The 22594-nt window shown below is 39.4% G+C and overlaps 1 protein-coding gene across 3 annotated transcripts in view; it reads left to right on the top strand.

Moving 5' to 3' along the window:
* Positions 1 to 22594, top strand: part of arid5b (AT-rich interaction domain 5B) — a 119878-nt gene that overhangs the window by 53138 nt on the left and 44146 nt on the right. For all 3 annotated transcript variants that reach the window (XM_058058363.1, XM_058058364.1, XM_058058362.1), the window contains one exon: positions 5376 to 5606. In XM_058058363.1, the coding sequence (XP_057914346.1) occupies positions 5376 to 5606 (231 nt within the window). The remainder of the gene's footprint in view (positions 1 to 5375; positions 5607 to 22594) is intronic.

The raw sequence follows: 22594 nt of genomic DNA, 5'->3' as shown, positions 1-22594 counted from the left end.
TTAATTTGGACGATAAAACATTAGCTGCTTTGATGAAGTTTAAAAATGGAAAATCAACACAAAACGTGATTTGGATGGAACCTAGCAAAACGGGATATGGATACACACCTTTTGCATGGTGGCATCCCATCTCACTTTGGCTCTGATACTGTACTACCAGAAAATTGCCCCAATGGCTTCGGACAAACTAAAGCTCATCCTAATATACAAATTCTAACAGTTCTACGTGTCCTTGGAGCCAGTTTATGAGCCCCAAACATGAGAACACTCTCATCATCTAATTATCACCACTTTTGGCAGAAGAGGCACTCTCAAGCTTTCTCCAACCTTCATGGATGAACCCACCACTTTACAGAGTAGAGCTTTGTAAAACAAACAAAAAAGGGGGCAGGCTTCGCTACATATCTTAAAGGAAAACTGCACTATAAAACATTTTTAATTTTAAATGTGTAGTTTCTGTGCATTTTAAAGATATACAAACAGCCAAAAAGAGGCACCTAATTTATGCATATAAATTGGATACATCCGCCTACAGAGGCTGCTATTAAAACGCATCCTACAATATTTGGTAATGGTAATGGTTTTATTTCATTTGAACATGCATCAGATTACAAGTGAATGCATCACATAATCAGTTCACAGTTCCACATGTCCAAAAGGAGTAGGAAGAAGCAAAGCTTATTAAATCATACCCCTCCATCTGGTACTTTTAAAATCGGTAACTGTTACATTTGTTCACTTCCTGCTTTCCATAATACAGTTTACTTTTACAATCAGTAAGTGTTTCATTTGTTCACTTCCTATTGGTCGTATTTGGGTTAATTTTATTTTCATTAACATAACTTCAGTTCATTTGGAGTTTGTCTTATTTTGGTTTAAAGTCGCTACAGACAGACAAACAGGCAGTAAGTGTTTGCCTTTTGTACAAAGTGGTCAGCGTTTTTACGATACGAGCATCAAAGTCTCGGGTGTCGCCGCTTTAGTGCGGGTCAATCGTCCCCGAACACAAGATCCCACAATGTATGGTACATTATGCCTCCCTCACATCATAAACTCTTCCCTCCTTCATCCTTCCTCTCATTGGTGCATGACAGCTTTGAGAGTGTCGTTATCCTGCATGACTCTGACACCGGTGTCATTTATGAGGCCCGGAGCTTTACAGAGAGTTTGATCAGCACGCTCGGACGAGGAGACAAACGGGCTATCGTCACGTGCTGGCGGCGAGGCGAGCATCATCCCCGACCAATTAGAACGCGCGGGCAAAGATGCGGACACCCTTTTATACGGAAAGGTCACACTAGAAGAACAAAGTGCACTTGGCGTACCTTAACACACAAACCGCCACAATGCCTTTTGTATGCTTATTTTTCCTCCCGGCAGCTCTCTTCTTCTCCAAATTGAATGTAATCAAGGGAGGGGGGCGAGGGGGGGTGTTTTGCTCTAAACGCTTACAATAAAGGTCCTGACATTTGAAATCAAAGCTACCTACAAGAGTTGGACAAATATTTCATGCATGAACAAATATGCTGTGTCTGCCATTTCTATAGATAGTAAAGTTGTAATGTATGTATGTATGTATGTATATATATATATATATATATATATATATATATATATAGTGAGGGTAGATTTACACAGGCAGTTTGGTATAAATAGCTGGCAACACCAGTGAGTGGCTGGTAGCGTACACGAGTGCTACCATTTCTGGGGAGCCGCGGTTCATCGAGGGAATGATGCACCGTACAACACGTTTACGACAATATGTCTTCTCAGGGGACAGTGCTGTAGAATGCAACCGTGGGTATACTTGAGAGTAGTCTGTGTACAGCTTGAATAGCAGTATAGATTTACCGCCCAATGAGTCAACACACAGCCATTATTTTGTGCGCACTACCACCACCATGTTATACTAGTTATACTACAAAACCAGATATACTAGTTATGTTATACTACCCCATGTTATATAGATATTTAGTCAATAATGGATATGTGTTGACTCGTTTTCATTCATTCATTCATTTTCTACCGCTTGTCCTCACGATGGTCGCGGTGGGTGCTGGAGCCTTTCCCAGCTGTCTTCGGGCGAGAGGCGGGGTACACCCTGGACTGGTGGCCAGCCAATCACAGGGCACATATAGACAAACAACCATTCACACTCACATTCATACCTATGGACAATTTGGAGTCGCCAATTAACCCAAGTTGAAATATTAAAGAAGTTGCCATAAAGTTGTAATATAATGATAAACCAACTAAATCTAGAATTACAGTAGCTTTGGGAATGTTAAATATGAAAGAAATATTATAGGAACAGAGTCCAAATATTAGAAGAAGAACATGTAGTATGAAGATTCATTCATTCATTTTCTACCCCTTTGCCTCACTAGGATCAAGGGGGGTGCCGGAGCCTATCCCATCTGTCGTCTAGTTGCCAGCCAATCACAGGGCACATATAGACAAACAACCATTCACACTCACATTCATACCTATGGACAATTTGGAGTCACCAATTAACCTAGCATGTTTTTGGAATGTGGGAGGAAACCGGAGTACCCGGAGAAAACCCACGCATGCACGGGGAGAACATGCAAACTCCACACAGACATGGCTGAGGGTGGAATCGAACTCGGGTCTCCTAGCTGTGAGGCCTGCGCACTAACCACTTGTAGTAAATCTATATACAAGCTATACACAGACTACCCTGAAGTATATCCAAGTTAGCTTTCTAGTACTGTCTTCTGAAATGTGGGTTGCAGTAGACCTTTGTTCGATGCTGTACATGCACTAAGCGTGTGTGTGCTTTGTCACTTTTCCTCATCTGTGTACTTCCACCGGCTACATTGTTTCAATCATTCGATAAAAGCATCCAAACGGCGTTTTGGTCTTTTCCATTTGGAGTTTAGTGCAACGACTTAAGCCAACTGTCATGAATGTGTGAATGTGTTATGAAAAGTGTGCTGTCCGCACATTTTTAGTCACACGTTTATCAGCCTCCGGCTCAATAAAAGTAGAATAAATGTACCTTTTTTTTTTTTTTTTTTCAAACTCAGTCTGCTCAAACTACCTGTTTGGAAAAGCTGCTCCTGGAATACAATTTCCTCCGTGAATGTCATGTCCAAGGGCGATATAAAAGCAGGCAGGAACGGTGAATAATTCATATTCATGTTCCAAACTGCCTCCCTCTCGGCTTCATCAGGCATGTCCTCGTCTTTTGCAAGGTAGAAAATATTAGCCAAGTGCAGCCTTTAAACGGAGGCTTTTCTAAAAAAAAAAAAAAGACTTATTGGGATCATATTATAACACAATCTTTTTATCGCTGAGATTTAACACCAACACATTTAATCGGAGCACTTTTTAAAACACTTACCACGATCATAATCAATTGAAATTCCCAAAACCATTACTGCAGCACAATGAAATGTTTTTCTAGCTGCGTGACACATTTACATTTTGCTCAGCCCGAGGTGTAATTACTTTCATATACGGTACATTTCATTAGGTTGGTGTTGCGTAGGCGGCTTTAATTAGCATCCCTGTAACACAATAGGAAGTAAAATGAGGCTATATTTGACACAAGAAAACACAGCACCAGTTTCAGTATACATATTTCATATTTTTAATCCATTCTGTAGTTTCTAGCATCATTATATCGAAGATGGGATGCGCTGATCAGGGTTTGATGCTGCCGGATTCTGATACTAATCATCCAGGACTGTTTTCCAATATATCAATATATGGAAATTCACCATACTCCCGTTAAGTGTTTCTTCTTCAAATGCCGTATTAAATGAAAGCTTTTAACATGCAAGGTAGTTTTTGTGGCATGTTTTGGCAGTTAAGTTCCACATGGATTGTCGCACATGCTCACTTTTAAGCAAAGTGGGAAGACGATGCTAAAAATGTTAGTTAGGGCAAGACACCGATCATGAGCATCCTTGTTATGTTGCCTTTTTTCTTGTTTCTAATACTCATATTTACTAATACCCTGATAGTATTTCACTGTAACCTTTAGTACAGAATATGCATAAAGTGTCAAACTATACATGACTGCAGTGTGTTATGATCATGGTGTTTAAAAAAAAAGAGGGTTATGAATGCACACTTTGAATTAAATGTGTTGGTGAAAGTGTGTAAAAGCGGCGTAGTGTAATATTTATAGCAATAGAACAGTAAAGTAGGTGATGCTTGGTCACCGTGGCAACAACAGAATGGTAAATGGTCTGGTTTTTCACTTGTATAGCAACAGAGATGCTATTGTGATGCTGCTACTGTAAGGCACCAAAATAACATAAGGATGATGCACCCCGTGGAATATACTTTATTTCACATGACTGGAAGCGGTATTTGTGGCCCTAGAAGACATACCAACATATTGTACATCGAAGGTGTCCAAAGTGAGGCCCAGAGGCCATTTGGGGCACGCAGCTGTTTTTATATTGGCCCACAGCATGTTCTAAAAATATAATTGAAAAGAAAACACACAAAAAAAATTGAAAAATTAGCAGTCATTTTAGAATATAGTCAAAATAAAACAAAAAACCTGCAAAAATTAAAAAATCAGCAGTCATTTTACAAGAATAAAGTCAAAAGAAAACAAAAAACAAGCAAAAATTTAAAAATCTGCAGTAATTTTACAAGAATAAAGCTAGTCAACAGAAAACAAAAAACTAGCAAAAATTTAACAAAAAACATCTGTAGTAATTTTACAAGAATAAAGTCAAAAGAAAATGAAAAAAATAGCAAAAATTTAAAAATCTGCAGTAATTTTACAAGAATAAAGTCACTATTAGGAGAAAGAAATTTGGAAGTCAGCATTTTACAAGAACATGCTTGTAAAGTTATGAAAAAAATGTAATATTATGAGAACCAGAACAAAATAAAGTTGTCATTTTTGGAATATAAGTTTTGGCGACCAAGTCAAAATATAAATTATTATATTTATTACGTAAAATTACGAAAAGAAAATTTACAAAGATTATTTAAGAAGAAAAAATGGATGGAAAAGAGCAAAGTTGATACTAATAATAGGCTTTTTTTTCTTGTAATATAACTTCTTAGCATATCTTAGCATATCTATCATTCATAATCATTGTCATAGTCCTCTAAAGGTGTCTACCAAATTTTGTGGTGATATGGATAAACAATTTAAAGATACAGTACACTTTTTAAGAAATGTGTGAGAACTAGTAAGTGAACCAGACACATGGGGTCAAACTTTGAGGTTTAATAACAGCGCTACCATGTGGCATGTATGTACAATAAATAATAGCACAGTCGTCACAGGAAAGGTGCACGTTTTGGTACTTTTTAAAAAAAAATTCTGTTCGGGATACCTGTGGACTTTTTTGCTTATGTTTTTTTTGTGTATTTTGTAGGCCAGGAAGAGGATGGCAGGAAGGTGCTGGTTCTCAGCTACCCGCAGTATTGCCGCTACCGCTCGGTCGTGGCCCGACTGAGGGAGCAGCCCACCTCGCTGCTCCTCAACCACACGGTGCTGGCTCTGGGTGGCATCGCGGTGCTCGGCGGGAACACCCGGATCATGTACTGCCGGGACACCTTTGAGCACCCTACCTTGCTGCAGAACGAGAGCATCTGCGACGAGTTTGGTGAGTGCAGCTTTTTTGCAGAAAACCCGAAATGCCGATATTGCCCAACCCTCAATTTCTGATACTGATATCACCCGATGTTGCATTTTTATGCTGATATCAGGGCAATGACACATTATCCCATTCATTATGGGCTTGTTTTTGCATCTGCATCTCCCAGAAAAATAGTGGAAAAACGTGAAATACAAAAGTTGATTAGCCATTTTTATCTAAACTAGTCATGATAACGTCATAACTCATTGCCTTGGGAGTCAAGTCCGATTGCTGATTTCTATGCTGTTCTTTGCCACAATGAGGCATATTTGTCTGATCTCTCTGATGCATAAAGAAGCGTTATTGTCCTCAGCTGGAGTTTTTCAGGGAATTTGCATTGTTTCTTGTTTAAAATCCTCACACTAATAATAATCTTTTCCATCTATGTCATAAAGCCGAGATCGATTTTTTTTCTTGAAATATATTAACATAGATTACTGTATTTTCCGGACTATAAGTCACGCTTTTTTTCATAGGTTGGCTGTTCCTGCGACTTGTACTCCAGAGCGACTTATAAATGTTTATTTTACATAAACACTGGACATCTTTTCTGTTCATGTTTATTTTTTGCGTAGCTGAATAAGCATTGTGTTAGCATATCTTACACCTATTCAGCCTGTTCTCTATTCTTTTATTGTTAGAACTTGCCTTCCAAGAGGACGTAATGTCTGTTTTGGTCAAGATAAGATAAGATAAGATATGCCTTTATTCGTCCCTCAGTGGGGAAATTTGCATTGCACAGCAGCAAGAGTACAGAATCAGTTAAGCAGTACAAAATACACAATATACAACAATATAATATAATATATACACAATATAAAACACAATAAACAACAATATAAACAACTCTAGTATTAACAAAATCAATGGTTTTACCTGCAAAAAATGCGACTTATACTCCAGTGTGACTTATGTATGTTTTTTTTCTACCGAATTATGCATTTTCCCACCCTCGGCCATCTCTGTGTGGAGTTTGCATGTTCTCCCCGTGCATGCGTGGGTTTTCTCCGGGTACTCCGGTTTCCTCCCACATTCCAAAAACATGCTAGGTTAATTGGCGACTCCAAATTGTCCATAGGTATGAATGTGAGTGTGAATGGTTGTTTGTCTATATGTGCCCTGTGATTGGCTGGCCACCAGTCCTCTCGCTCAAAGACAGCTGGGATAGGCTCCAGCACCCCCGCGCGACCCTCGTGAGGACAAGCGGTAGAAAATGAATGAATGAATTATGCATTTTTGGCCTTGTGTGACTTATAGTCCAGAAAATACGGTATTTCGTTTATTAATTTCTGAGAGAAATTCACATTTACACAATATCAACGTACAATATTTCAGTATATGGGCCTAAGATTCACTGGAAAAAGTTTGGACACCCCTGGTATAACCTTTCTAGGTGCTAATTCCGAGATTGGCTATAGTTGTTAGTCCACATAAGTAATTAATGGCCTTTAAAAAAAAAAAAAAAGAGCTCTCGTATTGGATTTAGACACAATTTTTTATTTTTTTTTGTCCAAGGGAAGCTTTATTATGCCGTCAATGTGTTTCTCATTTAGTCTCAGCTGCAGTTTTTAACGGCGCGGGAGCGTGAGGGAGGAAACGTGGGGTTGTCGTGGTGGTGTTTTTTTCGGAACACGAGCGGTGACCGCCATTCAAACAGCCTCACCTATCAACTGCATTCTGTGGCTCCACTCAGGAATTTTGAAGTGCTAGAACATGTCTGCTTTGCCATTCACTGTGAACACACACACACACACACACACATTACACACACACACACATTACACACTGCTCCCTCCAAGCCTTGCTACAACAAATTCATCACATTTAGTGAAATAACAGCTCTTGTTCTTTTTTTTTTTATTCTCTCTGCTGTTAAATTGACGAGTTAAGTAAATTGCCTTTGAAGCAAGCAGGCAGAGAAAAGGGAAAAACGATTTTTGGGATTGGAAAATGAGTTATGAATAGTAGCGCCAACATCCTGTGGCCGCCGTTTGCTCATACGCTTGGCATCAATGTTGCCATTCCTCCCTCGGCGAGCCACATTTAAGCTAAAGGTTTATTTTCAGACGCGAGACCGTCGGATTTCTTATGTTATCCACTCTTAACAAGCTTCGCAAAGCCACATTTTAGGACGTAAATAAAATATATATTCCCGCTTGCTTTGGACATTTGTTTGTGCTGGGTTTCAAAACAGCGAGTGTAATTTCCATCACGCCGCCAAGAGCCCTGGAGGGCATCTCACTTATTATAAGCACAAACACACACTTGGAAGGTTTACACATATACATGCACAGCCGCCAACCGCCATTTCCTGGCTCCCCCCCCCCCCACGGCATATTAAATCCACTTTTATTAGGATAAAATACCAGGAATGTGAACACAAGTAATGCTGTCCAGCTGTGACATAATAAACATGTGATGTGAAACCTGATTAAGGGAACACGTTCAAAGCTTTTTCCTTTTGTACGAGGCTGCGTCAGGTGGTCAACGGGATGGAAAAAAAAAAATGCTGTGTGAAATGTAGTGAAGAGATTAAAAAAAAAAATGGTGCGATTGAGTCTATTCCTGGCGGCCTGGTTATGGATTCATCACAGCGCCCACAGTAGGTGGACCGGCACATTGATTATATAAGCAGCAAGCTCACTCTGATTTTTATTTATACGCCGTGATTTATACGCATTTGTCAGGGCCAGTTTGGAGCTATCGGCGTCATCTGGGTGCTATTGTGCCGGCGGTGGTATTAGCGCTGTGTACTGTATTATACTGTACCGGATGATGTAAGGTCGCCCCTGCTCTCAACAAAGACACTCAACAGGCTTTTATCCGACTCAATCTGCTGCTTTTAAAAGCGCTCCAGAACAGGAACTCTTGTTCTTAGCACATCTCCAGCCCTGTAATAAGACCAAGCCACAGCCACAAAAATAAGGGGCATTTTTTTAGAATGACTGACTGATAATTTTCCAGCCTTTTTTATTTTTCTTTTTTACCTTTTATGGTCGTTACTTCCACCACATCTGAGGCAGGATGCACCGCTCTTGGTTAGTTTTTACTCAACTAGGTTTGGAACATTCATTCATTCATTCATTCATTCATTCATTCATTCATTCATTCATTCATTCATTCATTCATTCATTCATTCATTCATTCATTCATTCATTCATTCATTCATTCATTCATTCATTCATTCATTCATTCATTCATTCATTCATTCATTCATTCATTCATTCATTCATTCATTCATTCATTCATTCATTCATTCATTCATTCATTCATTCATTCATTCATTCATTCATTCATTCATTCATTCATTCATTCATTCATTCATTCATTCATTCATTCATTCATTCATTCATTCATTCATTCATTCATTCATTCATTCATTCATTCATTCATTCATTCATTCATTCATTCATTCATTCATTCATTCATTCATTCATTCATTCATTCATTCATTCATTCATTCATTCATTCATTCATTCATTCATTCATTCATTCATTCATTCATTCATTCATTCATTCATTCATTCATTCATTCATTCATTCATTCATTCATTCATTCATTCATTCATTCATTCATTCATTCATTCATTCTCCAGCGGCGTCCCAATACTTTTTCTCCAATGGCACCATCCGTGTTGTCCCATCTCACAGGGGCTCACTTCTTTTTACACTTGTACGTAAAACTTACTGATGTGACTTTGTGATATTACCAGCGGTTAACTTTCTTTGACACTTGCAAGACGAGAGCGATTCAAAAAATGGTAAATGTAAATTTGCGGTTAACTTCTTTTTACACTTGCATGGCAGTTGAGCCGTCATAAAACGCGTCTTCTTACAGTGACTGTGCAGAAGAGAGTGGATAACTTCTTCTTACACTTGCACGACAGTTAAGATTGGTCAAAATGTGACTCAAAACATTGCCTGAACGTTTGGAGGGAGTTTGACACGGGGACAGATGATTTCTATTCACATTATCACAACAACAACAAAAGAAAATGATTCTTAACTTCTTTTTACACTTTACACAGTAAAGATGTGTTATGTGAATCAAAGCATTGCTAGTACATTTGGAGGGAGATTATTTCTGAGCACATTATTACATATTTCTGAGCACATTATTACAACATATTGCTTTAAAATAAAGAAGAAACCACAAGTGAACCAATGAAATCATTTCTAACTGAATAGGGTCTGATGAAAACTCAAACATACAAAAAAAAACAAGTCAATCTTTCCCATAGGAAATAATGAAAATCCATTCATTCATTCATTTTCTACCGCTTTTTCCTCACGAGGGTTAATGAAAATCCAATTAATTCTAATTAAAAAAAATAAGAAAAACACAATGAAAATTAAGTTTTGACAGCATTGCTGGCAAAGAAATATCCTCCCCCCCCACCCCGTGTTTCTCTTCCATATGCTGTTAAACTCGTCTCAGGGACAAACATTGACAACATATATGCACTTCATGTGGTATGACAGCTTTTGTTTATAGTATGTAATTACAATAATCATGGCTTCTTTGCCTGCCGGGAGGTGACGACACCCACCATACTCTTCTGCGGGCCCCAATTGGAATGTAATATAAGTCTTGCACAATGGCGGAAAAAGGAAATGTGTGGCCTCATGGGCTAGAAATGTCCACTTTGTTTCACTCTGGTTGTCCGTTTTTCATATTGCGATGGAAGAACAGTGCCGTCGCTCAGGTTCCGAATACTCGGAGTGGGTCGAGATGAAACGGCTGTCAAGGTGTCGCAATTGAGTGTTACTCGCCCGTTTTTTTTCGCCCGCGCAAAGCATTTGAAGCACGTATGGCGTCGTCGGAGATGCCTCGCGGATTTTGCTGAAGTCCTTTTTGACAGCGTCTCCTTTGGGGCGTCCCTGAAGGGAAGTATTATGAGCTACACTTACCCCCCCACCTCCACCGTCCCGTCCTCCTCCTACTCCTCCTTCTTCATATTCTGGAGTTGTGCTGACCTCTCTTTCCCCTCTGTGCCAGAAAGCTTACTCTCCTTGTGGGCTTAAGTCAACACTGCTTTCAAAAAGTTAGCCAGCCAATCACATTGGAGGGAAATCATATCTTTTATTCCCTAAATAGTAGAATGCATAGAATAACTCCTCGATATTTCATCGCCGTGTGTTTGTCTGAAAACTCTCCACGCCGGTTTGCTTTTATTAATCAGGGATTTCCACTGGAATCTTCCACAGTGGGGTGAGTGTAAATGTGCTTTATTGCTTTATAAGATTAATATTGTTGCAAAAAACACAACTGTACAGTCTATAGCGGCATGTGTTATAAACTCGTGTCTCATATAAATCTCACTCGTTCCGAGTGGAGTTCACCACGAGGAAGGAGGGAGAGGGGGGGAGAAAAAGGCTCCATCTGAGGTCACCTCCCTCCAAAAAACATTGACTCCTGCTTAACAAGAACATACAGTATGATGTCACTCTTTCCACAACTACAGCCGCTCTCTGGCTCGCTCTTTTAAACATGTAATCAGATTGGATGCAATGAAATATGCCAATATTGTTTATGTCATAGGGAGGGGTTGGGGGTGGGAGAGGGGTAGGTGGGGGGGTTTGCTTTTCCAAAAAGAACAACACACTGCAGTGATTTTACATGCTACATTATATTAATAGACGGTACCAAAATGGCAAATAATCCTGTTTTAATCTCAGTTGTTTATATACAGTATATGTATTTTTTATAGAAATTTGGTAAATTCTTTATATTTTACTTTATTTTATCTTATATTTTATACTTTATGCTTAATATTTTAAAATGACATTATTCTCATAAAATTATGACTTCTCCTCTGTAGATGACAACATTTTGTCTTAATATATTTATTTAAAGGGGATCTATTATGCTTATTTTTTTCAGTCCATTTGTATCAAGTTGTGGACTCCAGCACAGAAAGCTTTCGAGATCTTCCACAATCTGCACCTATTCCAGCTGTATTTCTTTGGATTTTGTGATTTCAGGCGAAAATGGACTGTTTTAATTTATCCCACCCATGACCCACCTTCAGGAGCGCCCACTCCCAAATATAGGACGACTTCCGATGTTGCCCAACCTATGACGTTGGAAAGTCGGGTTTCGGCAAGTTTTTCGGCTAGTCCAGCTGCATACTGGCCCATGTTCACAAAACAGTCCAGTGTCAAGCCGTCAACAGATTAAAATGCATTTCTTTTGCTAATAGAGCATCAGGAACTCCAACCATCTGGTGGCGGCGTTAAGGGACTGTAAACAAATGCAGCTATCCCTTACACTCGAAGAAAAACTTCCTGGGAGACATCGCAAATGGCGTAAACCGAGAAGGAGAGCTTGGGAACGGGCAAGAGCGTATCTGGCCTACGGCACATGCTCATATAAGGAAGCCTGTCAATCTGTGACATCACAAATCGCCAGTGTTAGAACGCCCTCTGAAACCAAGCGTTTACGGACATCCCAAACTTTTTCAGGGCTGACTTCTAAATGTGGAAACCTCAGGAGAATACATTCTAATTACATTTATAGGTCAGAAAAGTGGAAAAAGCATAATAAGTCTCCTTTAATATTTTGACTTTATACTTGTAAATTACTCCAAATTTTTTCTTTTTTCTGTTGTGTGCCAAAAAGGGCTGCATTTGGCTCCCGGGCCGGAGTTTGGATATCCCACATATGCTAAACACTGATGCAGACTGTAATGATTTGACAATTAGACTGTGTTGACTCGCAGCCTTTGCATGTCCAGGTCCAGGTGACTTCAAGGACTGCCACATGTGCAGGATTTTCAACAATAAATAGTACCAGCCCCTCCATTATTATTTTTCGCAATGTCGCTGAGAGGAAAACTAGCATCTGTGCCGAGGACGACACGTCTATCTGGGGTTAATGGCATTGATCCAGCATAATTAGCTAACGACTAGCACTTCATGTAAATCCATCATCCGCTACACGTACCAGATGTTTTTAGTTATTATTATATCCAATAAAATTAGCAGCCATTTCATTTGGTACAGCCCACGATGTGTTTCAGTGGTACAGCTCAGTTGGAAAAGTTGTTAATTTATCAGTAATGTTGATATTGTGCTGGTAGAGAACTATTTACATTGCCTGTCTCATGTTGGCTAAATAAGGTAACCGAAATCATGTTATTGTTGCAACTTTATAGCCGACGTTTATAGCCTTGACTCGCAGCTGCATTATTAATATCCCCCCCCCCCCCCCCCCCCCCAGTATGGGAAAAACAGAGTTCGAACCTCATATCGGGTGTAAAGCACCTTCTATTATGTCTCCTCTCTGAAACGTCACATGTTTTTACAGCTGTGGCTCTTTTTGAACTCTTCCCCCCATGGCGGTGTGTTCACAGACGCCGGGAAATCTAAACGCTTTCGGCTCCAATACCTTGAATAGGTTCATTTTGGGTTCTTATTTGAATCTTCTGTTTCTTCTGAGTATACTTGAAGAATCTGAGTCATAGTTTGGATTTATTATTATTTATCATAGAGCAGGGGGGCCTCCTTGGACAAAAAGAAATGAACATCAAATATTTTTCCATGCTTTGCCTCAAAATCAGGATACCCTTGTTGTTGTTATTTTTATAACATAATCATAAAAATAAAAAAAAATAACATAATAATAAAAATAACACAGTCTACTGTTATTGAGGTCCACTAGGAGTTTTATTTATGTCTTAAATGACTTATTATGTCTACTATATTGAGTAATATGAGTGTAAAACCATTTAAAGCCGCCATTACAATACATTGTGAGACAATAGCCTCTCCAGGAAGTACGCTGTCCATGTTATGAGTCCATTTTATGTTATTTATGTCTAATATGTCTAATTTTCTCTGATTATATCCACTATATTGGGTAACACAAATGTAAAATGTGACACTATGGGTGTTATTTCATGTCTAGATGCTTTTAATTATGTCTAAATCATATTTAGAGGATCGTTAACAAGATTCCTATGTCATAACTACAAAAATATTCAATTTATTAATGTTTAATGCTAATAAGCAACTTTGGCGTACCATTACTTCTGTGCCAACTTATCATCAAAGTGGACTTCCTGTCATATTTTGGTATTGATTTATATCTCTGGTGGTTTCATAGATTAATATATCCAACGTAAAATGAAACTGCAGCATGATTCCATTGAAATGATGAAAAGGCACGGGAGCCTTTATTGGTTCCTGTAAAGGAGCACACAGCGAGAGTCATAGTTCCACAAAATCATTGTGACGCAATCCCCAAATTTCCCCCGCAAGATTAATACCAGAAGAGCCTGTCGCAGCCTGACTGACTCATGAGCACACAAACTAGACGCTGTTTACAAAGTGTGCTCCTGCTATGTGTGTGTGTGTGTGTATGTGTGTGTGTGTGTGTATGTGTGTGTGTGTGTGTGCGCACAGGTACAGGCAGGTTCTTCTCGCTTGTTTAACGTCGCTGACGTCCGACATGTTGTTGCACCATCCTTTCACGATGGGAGGAAACTAAAGCTCTTTTTTTTTTTTTCTGCTGGCTTTGCCTACACAATCATGGCCGATTTGCACATGTCACATTTTTAAATATGGGCATATATATATATATATATATATATATATATATGTGTGCATACATTTTTAAACACAAGCAGATGTTTGCATTCTTACCAGCACGTGCTGTAGAATCTTTTTATAATGAATAATAAATAACCCCCCCCCCCTCTACAAAGTACAATACATCTGCATATTTTTTTTCTGTCCTTCCTTTTTGTTCTTTAGTGAGCTTTCAGAAAACTCCGGGGAGGACGCAGATTTTTCCAAAACTCCGGTTTGAGTGTTTGTGTATGTCGGGAGTATCCAAACTTTTTCCACCGAGAGCCGGATACTAAAAATCAAAGGATGCAAGGGGCATCATTTTATGAAAAGGCTATTTAAAATCATAACTTACTTTATAAGTAGCAAAATGTCAACTTCTTCTCTTGATATTTTGCCTTTTTTTGTTTTTTTGTGTGATTTTATTTCTATTTAGCGTACCGTGGGTCAATTTTTTTTTAAAAAAAGGACATCACTGGTGTATGTAGTGGGTTGAATACAACTAGTTATTGATTAATGGGTGTTGATTTTGTCGTATTCTGTGCCATACTTGCTTTTGTGATTGATTTGTTTCAAAAGTTTTGCCGAAAATCAAAACATTAAAAAAACCAAGGCAATTTTTCCCATAGGAAATAATACAAACCCAATTAATCCATTCCAGATTCTCCAAATTACATTTTATTAAGAATAACTACAGTTTGACATGCAGAATACGACACAAAATTATAAATTACAAATGGATGCTATAGTTGTTGATGCAGACTTCCCCTACATTTTGGCATGATCCATGGCCCCATGGTGAGTTATTTATCAGTCACACTCAATTAAAAGTGTGAATGAAGTGTAGGGTGCTTTGTTTGGGCACTCTATTTCACGGAACGATAAAGTACAGGGCATATAGACTAGCCTGTGACGTATAATACTAAAAAAACACAAAAAATGGGCATAAAGTAGTTCAACGAAAACTCCAGGGTACGAAAACCGAGGCTTGATTGTACGCCGAATTAGTCTCATTACTGATGAACAGAAATTGGCGACTCCAAATTATCCATAGGTATGAATGTGAGTGTGAATGGTTGTTTGTCTATATGTGCGCTGTGATTGGCTGGCCACCAGTCCAGGGTGTACACCACCTCTCGCCCGAAGACAGCTGGGATAGGCTCCAGCACCCTCTGCGACCCTCGTGAGATAAGCGGTAGAAAATGAATGAATGAATGAATGAAGTTATAATAATGGCTGCACTGTAGATGAGTGGCTTGCATGCAGGCCTCACAGCTAGGAGACCCGAGTTCAATTCCACCCTCGGCCATCTCTGTGTGTAGTTTGCATGTTCTCTGCATGCCTCTTGCCCGAAGACAGCTGGGATAGGCTCCAGCACCCCCTGTGAGGATAAGCGTTAGAAAATGAATGAATGAATGGTAACAGGTGCGACCAAGTCAGCTGACTGGCCAAATACGACTGTTTTTTGTTGTATTTTTTTTATGACAGTGTCATGGTGGGAAATGTTTTAGAAAATATCAATGCCCGAAAGAGGCAAACATGGCCTATTTTACTGTGGGAATGATTGTAATTTATGATCATTGTGGCTTAATGCCGTGCGGCTTTTCACAATGAAAGAGTGGCAGTGATTGGGCTCATTTGGTGGACTCAATGCCATCAAGCGTAACTGGAGCGTGATCTATTAGAATACATATGTTTTATTGATGTACGAGGCCTCGTGTTTATCCCGCCGTTCATTTATTTATAGGTCGATGCTGAGATTTTTCTCTTTTTTTTTTTCTTCTTCTTCCAGTAATGAATAGGATAAGCCTTGAAGCTTATCCACCGCTCGCTTTCATGCCCCCCCCCCCCCCCCCCGCTCCTCCACCCCCCCTCTGCTATCGCTCTGTGAAAAAGCCAAATTGAAATAGTGCATTTCTTTAAAGCCTCCAGTCCTACATAGCGCTTTTGCTGCAGTCTGTCAGCATCACTGATGTGCGAGCGTTTGAAGGTGATCCCGTTTTAGCAAATCCTGCCGCATTATGTAACTTTGACTGTTTTACATTTGGCACTCACCGAGCAAAAACGGTATTTGGGCCAGTCCCTCCGAGTGTGTGTGTGTGTGTGTGTGTGTGTGCACAACGGAGGATTCAGTTTATGTATTTATCCATCAGGAGCGCCTCTGGTGACACGTTCACCCATCACATATTTATTTACAGTGGGTGCAGTTGGCCTGCGAGTGCAGATATTGCGCCTGGGTGGACTTTGTCCCCCCACGGGAGAGCGAGTTGCATAATCACAGGCTGCACCGTGGAGCTCAAACACCGGGCGATATTATTAAGTCGGCGCGGGTCGAAGGTTGCCGCATTCCTCGCTGAGTGTGTCAGTCAGTCAGTTATGGGTTAAGATGACTTACTGAGCACGTAGCAAGCCGTATCATGAGGCTCGTCACAAGACGAGGAAGCTAGTTTGATCCGTGACGCTGGTTGACTTCCAAAGTTGTTCTCATTCCAAAAATAATTCCTGCCGTGCTTAAACTCTCGCTGTCTTAAAACCTTTCACTTTTGGCCGTCATTACACATTAGTGACTTTTTAATGAAGTCCAAACACCAAACACACAATTTCAACTTTTTATGATGTCATGAAGGAAAAATGTAACCTCCCTTGTGGATATGATCCCGCTTCTGACCCGCCCCCTAGTAGATGCATGCGCCAATCATTTCACAGACTTCACAATACATTTTAAACAAAAACAAAGGGCTCTGCCAATTGCCTGTCAGTCAACAGCCAAATCTAGCATGATATTGCTGTTGAAACCTTGTAACGCCGCCATTACTGATGAGGCAATAGCCAGCGCAGGAAGTACGCTGAGCAGAAAAAAACAAGGAATTGCTAACACGCGAGTCTAATATGGCTTGTTTTCTCTGATTCTATCTACAATATTGAGTAATAGAAATGTAAAAGTGACTGTGCGGGTGTTAATTCATGTTTAGAGGGCTCTAATGTTAAATAAAATATATTTTGAAGATTATATTCATTCATTTAGATTAGTGCCACAAGGGGAAAATCCACGTTTACAGCAGCAAAACAAAGTGCAAAATCAAGGTAATATAAATCACAAAGTTATATACAATATTTGTGTCAAGCCGCAGGTTTATTGCACAGTTTATTGCATGGTTATTGTACAGGATTTTAGGAGCAGGAGTCACTAACCACGTTTACATGAGTTTTTCCTCTTTCCGAATGACTTTTCCAAAAACAATGGTATACATGGAAAGGAATATTCCAATCTCCTGTCTACATGCGTCGCTATAATCAACCAGAATAGTCAATGGGGCATGCGCAGTAAAGCGTAAACATCAACATCACGTGATACCGGCTTCCCGTTGGAATAACTCCGTATTGCCAGTTTTCCGTTCGTCCAGTCTTGAAATTTAGTTTGAATCAAAAACAAACTTTCCGCAGCAGTCCAGTGCCGATTGCTCGCCTCCATTTTTAAAACCGAAGAACGTCTGGAGCTGCGTGTTACGTCATATCTGAGCATGCGCTGAAAGAACGCACCCGGGATGAATTTCAGTCTTGCTAATATTTTATAATTAAACTCGGGACATGTTTTATGTAGATATATATGTTCCTTTTTAATAAAAACTGGACTTGAATAAAGCATAGAAGTGTTTAGATTCGGTTCCATGGATGGCGAAGAAGAACGCACTCTGACAACTTTCCGTTTGAGCGGGTACAAGATACCTTAATCGGATTGGGAAAAGGAATATTCCACCCCTGAGAATCTGATTATATGTTCATTTAAATTGGGACTTTTCTTTTGGAATGAGGTGTATACAAAGGTTAAATTTATTCCGTTTGAGCAAATAGATTGAAAGCAATTGGAATATTTGGGTCCATGTATACATGGCTAATGTTATTGACATTGAATCCTGCTTTGCGGAAATTCATTTATTGCTGTCGGGTCTGGAAAGTTGTAAAGCTACTCATACTTAGAAAATGCCGCACAGAAACGTAATAAAGGAGCATTGGTGTCACTTGGTGGTATTTTATGGGCACTGCAGACATGAATAAACCAGATTTGGGTGTTTGTGGTCGCTTCATCTGTATGTGTGCTGTTTGTATTTTTGACGGATTGATCAACATTGTTATGTTGTCAAAGCGGTAAAAAGTCCTTTTGTCGTGGTAAAAAAAATCCCATGTGACATCCATCTTTTGGTTTGACTTTTTGCGTCCAGAAAATGTTGTTTGAAGTCTTAAATTGTATGACTTATGGGTTGTTTTAACTGTCAAGGTTCCATTGTTTCATTGTGATTGTGCGGCTACATCATATCCTCCATTGTAAAATGACATTCACCATTCTTTTCTCATGTTAAAAAAAAAAAATACAAAAACAAACTATTTCCTAGCTGTGGTGATGGAAAGCTTGAGCCCTTACACCCCCCCTGTTGAACACACACACACACACACACACACACTCACACTCACACACACACTCACACCCAATGAATCAGATGAGAATGATTTTATAATCCGCAGCAATAATAAACTTCTTTGAACGCCTTAATTGGCTCTTCCTGGAACGGCATAGTTGCGCTTCATTTCATCTGATGAAAGCGTAATGTTGCTCCCCCCCCCTTCCTCCTCCCCTGAGGGGAGAGCATGCACAACAGTGCACAAATAATGAATTAAGAACACAACTCCTTTTTTTTTTCTTCTCCCTGTTTCCTCGTATTTTATTATTTTCTCCCTAATGACTTTCATAATAACAAAGCTGGAAAATTCATAGCGAGTTCAGTCGTGTTATTTTATTTGCTAGGTTGAAGAGAATGTTGTTGTGGTTTCCCCTCCCCTCCCCTCCCCTTTTTTTTTTTTTAAGTTAATCCAAATTCTGATTTCTGGAAAGGTGTTCATGAAGGTCACATGGAAGCTTGGTTATTCTGTGAAGCATTAAGACATTTTACAGAAAAGATTTGTCTAGTAGGAGAAGGTCAACAAGGCAAGTTTGGAATAAATTCACATTAATATTTGTATAAGTCGCTCCGGAGTATGAGTTGCACAAGGCCAAAAATGCATAATTAGGTAGAAAAAAAAAACATACCTTAAGTCGCATTTTTTGCGGCTAATTTATTTTCCAAACTACTTGGCCAAAACAGACATTACATCATCTTGGAAGGCAAGTTCTAACAATAAAAGAATAATGAACAGGCTGAATAGGTGTAAGATATGCTAACACAATGCTTATTCAGCTACACAAAAAATATAAACATGAACAGAAAAGGTGTCCAGTGTTTATGTAACATAAACAGTTTTTTCATTTATAAGTCGCTCTGGAGTATAAGTCTCAGGACCTATGAAAAAAAGTACGACTTAGTCCAGAAAATACGGTACTTTTTTTCTATACATATTTTGACTTATTTTTTAAATTACCGCTGATTAAAAAAAAATATATATATACTTACCATATTTTCTGGACTATAAGTTGCTTCAGAGTATAAGTCGCACAAGGCCAAAAATGCATAATTAGGTAGAAAAAAAACATACATAATTCGCACTGGAGTATAAGTCACATTTTTTGCAGGTAATTTATTTTCCAAAACAGACATTACGTCATCTTGGAAGGCAAGTTCTAACAATAAAAGAATAGAGAACAGGCTGAATAGATGTAAGATATGCTACTGCTTATCCTCATGAGAGTCGTGGGGGGGTGCTGGAGCCTATCCCAGCTACACAAAAAATAAACATGAACAGAAAAGGTGTCCAGTGTTTATGTAACATAAACAGTTTTTTCATTTATAAGTCGCTCTGGAGTATAAGTTGCAGGAACAGCCAACCTATGAAAAAAGTGTGACTTTTTCCGGAAAATACAATAAATATATATATATATATATATATATTATAGATTGTTATAATGTACAGTATTACTAAAAAACATAGTGTTATTAACTCATTCAATCTCAGCAAAGCATTTTTCAGATGCAGGCCGAGTTCTTATAAAACGCACTTCTGCCGGCATGTGGCCGTTATTTTCGGCTTAAAACCGCATCAAACATGCTCTCTAATATTGTAGAGTTGCATCAATACCTCTTTGTGCCTCTTGCACAAAAAATAACGTAAAATATGTATAAAATACAAATAAAATTTATTTTTTTATAATATAATATTTTATAATATTATATTATATTTTATAATTTAATTTTAATTTTTTTATATTTTAAAAAATATGTATAAATATGTCTTTCGAAGCGTGCAGTTGAGTTTGGTCTCGAATGAGTTAAGTGTCAATATTCAAGCTTTTTTCATTTTTTTAGTGCCTTTAGCTAGGGATGCTCCGATGACTCGACCACTGATCAGTATCGGCCGATTTCTACGAAATATCTAGTACTATTGTAGCCCGTAGCGATGCCTGCGTGGAGTGGAGTGTCTTCCCTGAACTAACGTCTTGGGCAACGTCCTCCCATTTTCTTTAACTGTGAGGAGGCGAGCCAAAACAGAAACAATCATGAATATGAAAACAAACATGAATATAAACATAGCGATTGATGCCCGCTATGTCTGATCTATGGTCGCTTTGGCAACTATTATTATATGTGGCGGTTGGTGTATCATCATGACTTTTAAGCTCCCGGTAGTTATTGTCAGCCTCAGCTTGGCCCCGTCGAAACTCCGGCAATTTGCAGCTCAATGTGCCTCGAGGAGAGGGGTGGGGGGGGGATCGGATGCGAAGGCGTCTGGTGTTTGTAAAAGTGGTCAATGCACGAGAATGTGAGTAGGAAGATGTCAAATTGGAGGCGACTTAGTCATGGCGGTGTGGGTGAGAGGCGCTCGTTGGCGGCGATGAGGAATATTTACACTGACAGCGTGAATGGAGTGTCCATGAACTTATTACTGGCAGATATATTATGGCTGCGCTACAGCAAAAAATGATATATACAGCCGAGCCCTTCATGTTTCAAGGTTCAGCATTGGCGTCCCCGCAAATGTATGGATTTTTTTTGTTCAAGTACTCATTTGTTCAATGAGCGTGTATTTCATTTTTATTGATATTTTTTTTTCCATCCGGCTCTCACTGTGTGTAGTATTTATCGTATTAAATAAACAATTGTCGTTGGGAATGGTGGGTTGGTCGCCATGGCAACGTCATTTCATGGCGTCTCCTTGATGATGATTGATAACATAAACGCAACCTCCTTTCCTTGCAGGGGGGTGGGGATGGGGGGGGGGGGCTGCCCTCCACCGAGAACATTCTATCCTTTTTTGTGATAATAGCTTTTTAATGTTGTGTTTTGTTTAGACATGCAAAGTAATTATCCCCCCCCCCCAAACCCCCCCAGCCCCACCCTTTTGTAATCACATTTTGCTGCCACTCACACAGTTATTACAGAAAGACAAATAGAGCAGGTGAAGGTGGGCGAGGGGGTTGGGGGGAGGGGGGTGGGCTGCAATATGAATTGATGTCTTCCTCACGCCACCCCAAGATCACTATGTGATAAATAGTCAGAATTAACACAAAGAAGGATGCTGTGTTTACGTTTGATAACATTCAGTAAGGATGTGACCTATTTTGCTTGCTGTTTTTAACGTATGCGGAGCATTTACGCTCATATTTGGAAGTGGACGTCAATATATATAAATGCAATTTATCTGCAAGGCCTCCTGGTGTTTGAATCTTTTATTTGCTTTTAACCAGATTTGACCTGGTCAGGAAGCAAATGACAAAGATGGTGAAAAATATTCCTATTTATTTCATAGTTATCTGGTTAGTCTAGTTAGTTAGTGGTGTCGAATCATAGGCGGGGTACACCCTGGACTGGTGGCCAGCCAATCACAGGGCACATATAGACAAACAACCATTCACACTCACATTCATACCTATGGACAATTTGGAGTCGCCAATTAACCTAGCATGTTTTTGGAATGTGGGAGGAAACCGGAGTACCCGGAGAAAACCCGCGCATGCACGGGGAGAACATGCTAACTCCACACAGAGATGGCCGAGGGTGGAATTGAACTTGAGTCTTCTAGATGTGAGGCCTGCGTGCTAACCACTCGTCCGCTGTGCATATATATATATATATATATACATACTACATACTCCGGTTTCCTCCCACATTCCAAAAACATGCTAGCTTAATTGGCGACTCCAAATTGTCCATAGGTATGAATGTGAGTGTGAATGGTTGTTTGTCTATATGTGCCCTGTGATTGGCTGGCCACCAGTCCAGGGTGTACCCCGCCTCTCGCCCGAAGTCAGCTGGGATAGGCTCCAGCACCCCCGCGACCCTTGTGAGGATAAGCGACAGAAAATGAATGAATGAATGAATATATATATAAATACATACATATGTTTTTTCCCACCTTTCTAGGTAATTTGGGTTGGTTTGGGTAAAGAATCTCCTGGA

This window comes from Doryrhamphus excisus, chromosome 20 (genome assembly GCF_030265055.1).
Source record: "Doryrhamphus excisus isolate RoL2022-K1 chromosome 20, RoL_Dexc_1.0, whole genome shotgun sequence".
Lineage (NCBI taxonomy): Eukaryota > Metazoa > Chordata > Actinopteri > Syngnathiformes > Syngnathidae > Doryrhamphus > Doryrhamphus excisus.
The sequence above is the reverse complement of the archived record's forward strand: the minus strand, read 5'-3'. Positions and strand labels throughout refer to the sequence as shown.